At 34.1% G+C, this 11,916-nt stretch overlaps 1 protein-coding gene across 1 annotated transcript in view; it reads right to left on the bottom strand.

Moving 5' to 3' along the window:
- Positions 1-221: 221 nt before the first annotated feature.
- The window catches only part of LOC117174864 (nuclear receptor-binding factor 2-like), a 56,047-nt gene continuing 44,352 nt past the window's right edge, over positions 222-11,916 (bottom strand). Inside the window, exons 2-3 of the mRNA XM_033364265.1 lie at positions 10,288-10,508; positions 222-1,245 (exon numbers count right to left, since the gene is read on the bottom strand). Of these exons, the coding sequence (XP_033220156.1) occupies positions 750-1,245; positions 10,288-10,508 (717 nt within the window). The 3' untranslated portion in view covers positions 222-749. The remainder of the gene's footprint in view (positions 1,246-10,287; positions 10,509-11,916) is intronic.

Raw genomic sequence — 11,916 nt, 5'->3', positions numbered from 1 at the left:
TTGATTTTGAACACTTTTGTTGCAAGTTCCTTTTTAGTTGATTAAAAGCTAATTTCTCACTGACCATTGGGTCATAATGAAAGTGCCCGTACATCCCTATAGTATGTATCTGTTGTTGGAGGTTTTCAAAATTGTGTTTTTATGAAATAAAGATTGAGCATTTAGCAAAATTAACGGCAGATATGAAGACCCGATACACCCATAAACCTGAACATAATTCATTCAATCCAACATTTCTCAAACCATATATTGTTTAAAAACACATAAAATAGCACATTTTTCGGCCCTGCAGCCCCGAAGCACGATATTTATCGAACTTCTACTGTAAATACATTTACATAAAAAGTATGATTATTTCCGTAAAGTAAAATACATTTTCGCGCTATGCCTTATGCTTTGATTTCAATCATAAATAGAACTAGTCACATATACTTTCTATACGGGTGGCCGAAATCTTTCCTAAGAGAATAGTCAATTATAAGTAAGTTATGCACTTACTTGAAGTTCTTTTGAGAAAACTAATTATGAAAAAGAATATAATGTGCATAATATAAAATAATCACATGACCCTATTATCTATGGTACTTTGTAGAAATTGGCAAATTGCAGCAAACCGATCCATGTATGAAATGTGCTTTCTAATCAGATAGAGATATAACCATTTTATATTAAGGTATAGATTTTTTTTCAGAAGTAGCGGCGTTGAAGAGTAAGTCGGATCGCGATTTCACCGACTTTTTTCAGTCAAATCAAGTCGAAGTAAAATCGAATCGTGGCATTTCGAGTGGGGTCAAAGGTGGAAGAGGTGCCAAATGAAAGGAATGTGAGTCATCGGCGTGCATTTCTTCACAAGTATCGACGGAAAAAGCATGTAAACGCTCGGTCAGTTGTTTAACTTGATTTTCTTTAGCCTCCAGTTGGCTGAGCAAACTGCCTACAAGAGACCTAAGTTGGCAGTTGACGGTTCGCAATTCTTCGATGACAGTTCCTGTATCCTTAGGGTGTTTATACGCGTGGTTTTCTTTGTCTTTTTCTATATGTGGTAACTCGAGTACATTTAAAAGACTATCTTGTTCCTCAATAGTTCTATAAATTGCTTTCCTTAATGAAAATTCACACTTTTCTCCCAAAATTTCATTCACACTGTCTTCATAAAATCGCTTGTTAACCTCTTTCGCATGAAAGAAGTCTCGTCTTTGTGATTCCAGTGTCGCTTTGTACTCTTCATACCGCACTTGCTTCATCCTTAAAAGAAATGTGATAACTAAGTAATTTGTGATAACTATACGAATGAAATAGGAAGGACTTTTTGTTATGTATGTTTTTATGTATGTATGTATGTATGTATGTATGTATGTATGTATGTATGTATGTATGAAACAATTTTGACATCATGTATTTTCTGCACCTATAAATAGCTATTATTTCTTCTCTACCAGAAGCGGCGGGGCTTTTTTCTAGGTAGGGGCAGAGGCGTAGACTTAGTGTATTCAATGGCACAATTTATACACGGAAAATAGTATTATACTATGTAAAAATTGGCCCTAATAATAAGTAAACAGTAAATAGTCATTAATAAATAATAATTTAGAAATATATGTATAAAATTCTTATTGTCGAAGATTTAAAGGATTACCCAAAGACTCCAGAAAGATTTCAAAGACTTCGAAAAAATTCCGGATGAATATAAAAAGTTTTACAAAGACTTCTATAATTTTAGAAAGATTTAAATAATTTTACAAATATTATAAAATATTTCAAAAACATTAAAATGATGTCGCAAAGATTTCTAAATATTTAAAAAAGATTTTATAATCATTGCCAAATATTTAAATGATTTCTCAAAGATCTTACAAAGATTAAAAATATTTCACAAAGATTTCCGATAGATTTTAAAGATTGCACCAAGATTGCAATTGTTTCCCAAAGATTGCAATGATATCCCAAGGATTTCACAAAGATGTAAATAATCTAGCAAATATTCCAAAATTTTAAAAACATTTCCTAAAGATTTAAAAAATTCTACAAATATTTCGCATAGATTTCGGATAGATTAAAAATATTTCTCAAAGGCTTCAACTGTTCCACGAAGACTTCGCATACATTTAAAAGAATTCACGAAGAATTCGATGATTTCAATAATTTCACGAATATTATCAAATATTTCTTTTTTTTTAATACCCCAAAGATTTCGGATCACTTAAAAATATTTTACAAAGACATCTATGATTTTCCAAATATTTCACAAATATTTCATTATTTTCACAAATATAGGCCAATATTTCGAAGAGATTTAAAAGATTTCAAAGAAGAATTCGATTATTTTCCAGAGAATTCCATGATTTCGCAACGATTTTTAAAAAAATTAAAAAGTGTTCGGAGACCTTAATTGTTCCACAAAGATTTCGGAATCATTCAAGAGATTTCACAAAGACTTCGATGATTTTCCAAAGATTTTACTATTTTCATAAATATTATGAAATATTTCGCAAAGATTTAAAATATTTTGCCAAGGTTTCGGACAGATTTAAATAATTCTACAGAGATTTGAATGATTTTCCAAAAATTTCACACGGATTTAAATATTAAATATTGCGGGTAATGAGAATGCTGTCAATTTCAGAACCGACGTGGAAAAACTTTCAAAAATATACTATCCTGTTGTAAAGCGAAACAAATTTTGAGAACACGCGGTCACTACGTTTGTCGCCTCCTAAAGGGAACCGGCAATCGGTCATCTCAATTTTCAGGTAGAATTACGGCCACAGCCCGTTTAATAATTAAAGCACCGTTTTTTTGAACCCTGTAAGTTGTTTTATAAAAATTCTCAATCGCTGACTTTGTGTTTCTTTCCATTAACTTCACCTCCAACTTCAAGTGTGTGTATCTATTCGACGTTTTTGTGATTTTTGTGTTTCTGGGATTACGAAGTGATTTACTTCCCTGCGATCACCTCATCCTTCTGCGACGGAACGGGACGACCACACAGAGAGGGAGTTGACGGTGAAAGAGAGGGAGAGAGAGATTGAGAAGGATAGTCAGAGGCGGAGAGAAAGAGGGGGGAGGAGAGGGAGAGAGAGTGAGAGAGAGAGAGAGGAACTGCACGACATACAAATACTAAGTTTATTTATGAAAACACATTTTTTTAACAAAATACTGAATGCTAAACTTTTAATTTTAATTTAATTTCAATCTTATATGTTTAAATCTTATATCTGGCACAGAGGAGGACCCCTATCCGTAGTCGAAACGTTTGCCAGTCTAATAATTTAAGAAATGCATGTTTCATAATTAAGTATTTTCTTAAGACGCTAATGCCAATGAAAAATTTCTTCAAACTATTTTAAGAATATTTCGCAAAGACTTCAATTATTTCATAAGAATTTTTGGTAGTTTTTTGAAAAAGTTCAAACGTTCCGGTGAATTCACTCTTTTGATTTTAGAGGAGGAACATTAATACTTTACCCTACGTAGTTGAGTCTTTGAGGAGGGGACATTGCCCCCTGTACTCCCTAGGGCTCCGCCGCCTCTGTTCTCAAATTATCTTCAGTCGAATTGACTAAAATTGGGGGGTGGATATGCATAAGGAGCCAAGCGCCAAGTTTTCGAAATCGGGTTTATTTTGTTCAAAAAATTAAGAGAAATTTGAATAAATTTTCCAGCAAAAGGATATTTTTGGGGCTACGTATTTCAAAATAAAAAATTTTTCCTTCATTATCTTGAAATAATCACTTGCTTAAAATAATAACATAATACAATGTAGTGTTAAATAAAACAATAAATTTATTATTTGTTATTTTAAATAAGCTGACACAAAATAACAAACAGAAATAATTGGAGTAATTACAAGGACCACAAATCAAATCGAAAAGTTCACGAATCCGTGGCCCCTATTATCCCTAAACGTCAGTATCAAGGTCATCTGAAGGTCAGCCTTATTAATTCGTGAGATATCATACTTTTTACCTCCGATTCTGAAAGAGTGGGAAATTCTAAGTTTGGACATATTTTTACCCATGGGTCCCAGATACCTCTAGAGGTCATATGAAGGTCAAAACCATTCTGTTTAATATAAAGGTGAAATCGATCATTCTAAATTCCCTGAAAAGTATCTAGTCATAGTAGTTGGATACACAAGAAATTACATTCGCACTTAGATTCACATCTAATTGCAGAAACTTCTGCAATTCTGGCGCAATTCTCCTGCAATCGCTCGTGCAGTAAGTCATGAGTAAGTATTTTTTCACCTTTACCCATACCTGTAAATAACTTTAACAGCTCTTACAATTCGGCACGACCATCTTTATGAAGTCGAACTTATCCGATTCGTCTGTTTCATTCCCCGTCAGCTAACTTCAATTCAGCAATGGAGGATTGTAGGTTGCAGTTTTCAAGACGGCCATGACGAATTTTGTGAGAACAAAAGACAGTTTATTCCCTACAAATTTAGCTGCAATAAGATTTACCTTCAGTTTTTTCTGTGAAGTCTCTAGGTGAAGGGGTGAATCTGTCATGGTATGCACAAGAAAAATTAGCTATAGGATGCAGGGATTCGGAACCCTAGCATCGGCGATTTGTGAGGATGAGCAAGCGGGCCCGTAATCGTCATCATGCGACCGCAGTTCTACATTGATGGATAACCATCAATGTAGAAAATTACAGACATTTCTTCAGACTAGATACTAGTGGAATGAACATTTTTTGGGCTCCGAAAACTATATGCGTATAATGTAGATTGCAACTTTACTATCAGAAAAAAAAACAATATTTTCCTCACTAATACTTTGGCGAAATCCGAGAGATCATAACACGGATTGCTGTTTCTTCTTAACTAATACATCTCGGTACAAGCGTAAAAACATATCTCTTAAATCGAATGCATCTGTTCAGTCTGACTCTTTCTGTCCTCATCACCATTTTCTATGATATGAGAGAAATTCAAATGTCGACTAATGAAGATTCTTCTAATATAGATGCCGAAAATATTTTAATGTAAGTTGAAGGTTTAAGAGACGTACATAATAATCACAGTTTTATAGATAAAACGGAAGAAATTGATGATCAACATACGAATTCTAATGCGTTTACTCAAGATGAACTGAGTGACTTGGTTTGAGACAAAGGACTATCGAAAGAGCTTTCCGAGCTAGCAGCATCTATATTAAAAGAAAAAAGGGTTCTAGCTCCTGGAACTCGTACATACTTCTAACGAAATCGAGATTGCTCATTTAGGACATTTTTTTCAAATGAAATTTAGTTTGGTATATTGTAACGATGTTGCAGGTCTAATAAATTAATTCAAGTGCTATAAGTATTAAGCTAGTGACAGGCGTATATTTATAGATGCTTTGAAGAGAAGTTTAAAAGCTATTTTCTCCATAATGGAAATATATATGCTCCTATAACAGTCGGTCATTCTGCCGTGTTAAAAGAAGAATATGATAATCTTCATTTACTGCTTTAGAAATTGAATTATAATTTTACATGGCTGGCAGTTGGTCGAAGCGAGCAGTTGACCGAAAGCAACATTATGCGAAAAAAGACTGGCCACATAGACAAAAATTTAACACCAGGTACAAAGAATATTATACACGGAAGTCCTATCTCTGTACATAAATTCATGCTTCCACCTCTACATATTAAGCTAGGTTTGGTTAAACAATTCATCAAAGCAATGAAGAAGTACCGGGAGGAAGTGATGGCTTTATGTACATCTTTGAGAAGTTTATAAAATTTCCTGCAGCTAAGATTAATGACGGAGTCTTTGATGGCACACAGATAAGGGAACTGTTGCAGGATAAAGAAATTGAAAGAAGAATGGTAAACAAGAAGCTACCGGCATTTCAAAGTTTCAGAGCAGTTGAACAGAAATTTCTAGGAAATAATAAAGATGCTGGTTACAAGAACATTGTGAATAGAATTTTAAGAAATTATAAATAAATGGGATGTCTAATAAATTTAAAGATCCATTTTCATCACTCCCATATTGATTACTTCCCGGAGAATTTGGGGGACTTCAACGAGGAACAGGGTGAGAGATTTCACCAACACTTCATAGATTTCGGAAGAAGATACGAAGGTTATTGGGACATAAGTATGATGGCGGGCTATTGGGTACGTACATGACCTTGATATTAACCGGATATGACAGGCAGCGCCCACGGCGGCCAAAGCCTGAAATTCCGGGGGGGAAAGAAATTTAAAATTTACACAAGTTAGCACGTGTGCATTTTTTAAATATAATAAATAAGTAGATGATTGTTTTCAAAATGTATATAACATTTTTCAAAACGAAACTAAATAATAGAGGAAACTTTCTTGCAAACATATTTACTGAAAAAAGGGCTTTTCATTCCAACTAAACCCATTCTAGTTTCGTTGTTGGTTATGAACATAACCATAAAAATTTACGGTAGAATGTCAACAAGCGTATTCATGATGTAAATTTTAATTAGAACAGGATTTTAAGCTATAAGTCATTCTATCGATTTTTATCCTGAAACATTGAATAAGGGAAAAAGTTTAGCAGTAATTCATGTCATAAGGGTGCGGAAGTGAAAGTAGAGGGAATAAGCCAAATTCAGTGCAGCGTTATCAGACTAGCATCAGTTAGTTCTCCCCAACACGACGTTAAATTACAAGTCTTGATTAAATAACAAATATATTTCCTAAAATTCTTCTTTATGTTGAAAATATTTATAAATTATAAACGAGATACGGGACACTCACTGTGAAAAAATCAATTAAATATAATGACATGTAGGTTTGCTTGAAATTTTCCTTTTGATGAGTATTGCTATTTTGTGAATTCACTATCATAGATACTTAGGACAACAAAATACCAATCTTATTTTTATCCGGAATTGTGTATTTTTCAAAATAATAATTATAGTAGGACATGTCGCATCGAGACTCGTCGCATCGAAATCCTCGGAGGGATGTAGTCCCCACTCTTAAACTTCTCCACTGACGGTGATAGGTAGGCGCACCCGCGTAAAAACGCAGCAGACTCCAAGCGACCTGCTTGATCGAAAGTGGAGACCCGGTCCGTCCCGATCCGACGAGTCCTACTGTATTCATATTTCTTCAGTAAAATATTGACCACCATTGTTTAATACATGTTTCATTGTTTAAACAAATTTCATTTATTCAAATAATTTTTTTCTAAAATTCTTTTTTTTTACAAAAATATTACTGTATTATCGTTAAGTCATATACATTTATTTTCAATTATTCACCAAACGTTAAAGTAATAAATTATTACTTATTTTCAACAACCTTAAATTGGTTTAAACAATATTTGTTTACAAAATGTACTTCATGAAATTGAAATTAAAATAAAATATACTCCATTAATATTATGGGATAATTAAACTTTCTAACCTCAAAATCTCACAACTAGCATTACGTTTACAAAAATAATAAATCGTATAAATATTATATTACTGACTTAATTAACACAATAATTTTTCCAGATATCTTAGTATTTCTTTTTCAAAAAAGAAGAGTATTGAAGTACTTTATGTGATATTTGTAATCAGATAGGAGATCTGTCATTGACAAGACAAAATCAAAACGCACCTCCGACCAAACCATTTAATGCACTCGAAAAAAAGTTTTGTTTTCCCTAACTCGAGATTTTATCAGCTTTCCTACAGACACTCTCATTATCTAATGATTAGACTCTTACTTTCAGCATAAATTCATTTATTTTCAATCGCATGTAAACAAGTGGAATTCAACCCTAAGAAATTGCCACTTTTAGGTAACAGATGGCGCCAGGCCGTTTCCGTGGCCGTATCCAATTGCTGGTCTCTCAAGAGAGATACTACTACTCTACATAAAAGAAAATCTCTTCGTAGATATTTCGCCAGTGAACGAACACGTTATTTGTGAATTTATTTTGTTAATGACAGCATATATATGACTTCCAGAGGTCACTGGGTCCCGTGGGTCAAAATATATCCAAACGTAAAATTTCCCGCTCTTCCAGAATCTGAGCTCAAAAAGATGATATCTCTCAAATCAACGAAGTTGACCTTCAAATAACCTTGATCATGATCATGACCTTGATTCGTGTTCAGCGCACCCGAAAACGTATAGTCCACTTGATTTGGTCGGAGGACATTTCGATTTCATTTTGTGGTCCTGTGTTATTCTCATCCAAAGTTGAAAGAGTCTCTTTCGAACGTCAAAGTAAGAACTTTAATTTCAATTTTCTCGAGCAAACTTGTTTTTTATTTCTTTAAAATATTCCAAAACATAATGGCGTTCACTATTTAGAGTTAAAATACAGTCGACGCTATTTACCTTGCCGCTTCTCCTAACTCTCGGTCGAGCTCTTCCAGCACCACGACCGCGGCAACGTACGTAGCAAGCAAATCAATTCGTATCAAGCACCACGCATCAAGATCAGACTCAAGAGTGGGGTAACATTGTTTCCAGGAAAATTACTCCCCTACGGTCCCATCCACAGCATGGTAAATAGCGTCGACTTTATCAGTTTTACGCAATTTCTGAGTTATAATTTCATTTTCAATTTTCTCGAAACTGGAAGACTCGATTTGAGCTAACTTTTTTTAGTTCAATTCATCGATTCAATAGCCGTAACGAAAATGGGTTAGTTGAAAAAATTTTGTTTTATTTTTTTCATTCCAAATGAAAATATAGAAATAGATAACCATTTTTACTATAAATAAGTTAGTTTTTTATGTCTATTTTATTTATTTTATTCTCAAATCTGTATATTTTTTAAATATTTAAATACAGTCACTGCTTGGTAGAAGCAACGGGGCAAGAAATCTGTCAATCGATTCAACTTTTTTTTTTAATTTGAGTTTCTGAAGTTAACCGATAAGACCATTAACCCTTGTGTACACACCCGGGTAACCATGTACCCACACGGTGCATTTTTGTTTGTAAGTGAAATAACAAAAAATTCCGCTTCGGGCCTCCAGATCATCTTTATTTGGTTCAATTGTAAGCAAATCGTGCGTATAGGCCATTAAACATTTTTTTTGCAAAAATAAACGACTTTAAGTATACCTTCTTGGTGGACACACCCAGGGTATCAGAGTACCCGGAATAGAAAAAATTCAATTTTGAGTGGATTATAACTTCTTCATCAAGATATTTGACTTATTAACGTGAAATGGGTTTAGTAATGATAGGATACATGAAATTTAAGATGATAAAAACCTTTATTGTTTACATTCTTGACATCTGTGTTTACACATCCGCACCACCGAAAAATACGAGGGGAGATTACGATATCCGTGGCGACAAAGTTTTACTGTAAATTCCTATAGGATTTTTTGCGAGAAATACGCATCTTCAATTTTTAAATCAATATCTCGAAAATTGTTAAGAGATATCGAAGGCACCCCTGTGACTGGTCATAAAAATAATGTAAGATCGCACCCCTGCCCCTTTTCCAACGCCTTGTGGGGGAAGGAAGTCACCCCTGTGACTGGTCATAGAAATAATGTAAGATCACACCTCTGCCCCTTTTCCCTTATAGGAATCCACATTAAAACTCTTTTTTCTTCTACAAAAATCGTCTATCAGAATAAACTTAAAAAATTATGTATATTAAAAAAAAAGGTTTAAAAATCGAAAAATCGAAAACTATTCGAGATATCGATTTAAAACTTTCAGATTTATTTTTTTCGCTAAAAATCCTATAGGAATCCACATTAAAACTTTGTGGCCATGGATATAGTAATCTTGCCAAAGACGATTTGCACTGACTACATCAAAGTCGCAGGCTGATCAACACCTTCGCTTCTCGTTTTAAACGAGCTACAGTACGTATATTGTTTTAAAAATGCGTCTGGCACTCACTTCTGAGGTTGATTTATTGGACTAAACGACAAAGAAAAGATTTGTATCGCATACATATTTAAAAAATTGAAAAAGAGAGGTAGGTACACGGGTACCCTCGAAGTGCGGACAACGTAGGTGAAATTGGGTGTACACACAAGGGCTAAAATCAAACTGCGCTTTTCTTCTTTGATTGCTAGAAGCGATTCGACAACTTGTTTTATTAATTTCTTGAAACTTAATAGCATTTTGTAAGCAAGCTTTTTTTGCTTTGATACAGTATAAAAATATCGGAAAAAAACTTTCTTTTTTTCATGGCCATACTGAATTTATGACATGTTTTTAGTCTCTCCACAAGAAAGTGGAGAATGGCTTAGGCTCTTTATGCATTATTTATGCATTTATTTCGTTCAATAATTTCCTAATTTCATTTAAATTATTAAAATAATTTTCAATTCAATTCACCTAACTATGCTGGCCTGCCTGTTGTGATAATCTCGTTGTAGAGCAAGAGACTCTAGTGAAGAATCCGAGCGAGGGTTAAAAAAATTCTTCTCCAGTTTTCGAGCTTCTAGTTGAGAGTGTGCTTCGGTCAAGAGGTTCGCTACTCTTTTATGGCATCTTGCTGCCTCTTCAAACTTGCCCTCACGTAGGAGTGCCTCTGCTCTTCTCTCGTTTTCATGTGCCTGAAGAAAGGACCAAAATACATATAACAAACAATAAATTTACTTTTAATTACAAAACCACCAAATTCTCATTAACAGAGGGTACACCCATGTGGCCCCAACCCATAGACTGGCATGCAGTGGAACTGACAGAGTCTCCAATCTTAGCACACGTGACACCAGACGAGCTTCAAATTATGGTTGATCAACAAGGTGAAACAGTGAAACATCAGGGCTATCATAGAATCGAAAAAGTTGATGTCCTCTTTCAAAATAAAATCTCAATTCAGATTCACTCAGAAGTGATAGCTTAATTAAATTACAGTCGCTTGGTTGGATGGATGGGACGGCTTAGGGCGGGACTCTAAATGCAGCAACCTCTTCGTGGTGTGCATTGGGTAGTTAATAAGAAAAACTAACAGAGCTGCATTAACGCTTGATATTCTTGCATAATTATTAAGGTAACAAATACATTTCTGAAAATTTTAAATAATAACTCAAAAACTTTAAGCTAAAACCGGCCCTAATGACATTTATAGAACGGAAATTTTATTTCATATTTTCCTAGGGCTTCTGTAATAAGCAAGATTAAAAACAGATGCGCTCATAAAAAAATAACCTTTGGAAATGTAAACATCTTAGGCCTCGATATCGTGAGTCGCTCCTGTTCTCTGTGGCCTCATGAAAAAAACAGTTTCAGCGTCTATCCAATTGGGGCCTCGTTTTCGAGATTTAAAATTTCAAAAATTGAGCTGAACTCGCTCTACGAGTGATTACCAGCTCTAGCAAAGTCTAAGCGGGCCAGCCGCAACGGCCAAGTGGGTTTTTTCTCTCTCATTTTTTGTATTTTTATTTTATTTTTTAATTATTCCTATTTTCTTTTTATTATTTTTTAAATATATTTGTAATAACAGTAACAGTAAATTTGTGGGATAGAAACAATGGAAAATCATTTTATTTACCTTTTACAGTGTACTTTCAGGGATGACATAGAAATATAGTAGAATGTTCAGTGAAAGGAGACATGGTGAAAAAAAGTTTACTCACATTTGCCGCAAAATAAAAGTTTATTCATCTACCGATTGGTCTGTTTCGCAGCTTTCGACATTTAGCGAACATGATTTGGGGTCGTAATTATCATAGAAGCATGCGAAATATAAATTATTTCTACACCACGAACATTTTATGAACGAAACGCCACCATATTGGCACTTTTGTTTTAAAAGAGTGAGCGGGAAACATACATCATGAACAATTTGAAAAATTGATCTTTCGGAAATCAATTTTGCTGCAACCACGCATTTGATCATTTCTTCGAAAGCTGGGGCGCCTAATTGTGGGTCCGGATGCAATAAGGGCACATAAAATTTTTTCGTGCGAAAACGAAGTCCCCTGGAGGCTTTAGAAAAAATTTTCGAATTTTAATTTT

Source organism: Belonocnema kinseyi, chromosome 6, assembly GCF_010883055.1.
Source record: "Belonocnema kinseyi isolate 2016_QV_RU_SX_M_011 chromosome 6, B_treatae_v1, whole genome shotgun sequence".
In the NCBI taxonomy this organism is placed as follows: domain Eukaryota; kingdom Metazoa; phylum Arthropoda; class Insecta; order Hymenoptera; family Cynipidae; genus Belonocnema; species Belonocnema kinseyi.
The sequence above is the reverse complement of the archived record's forward strand: the minus strand, read 5'-3'. Positions and strand labels throughout refer to the sequence as shown.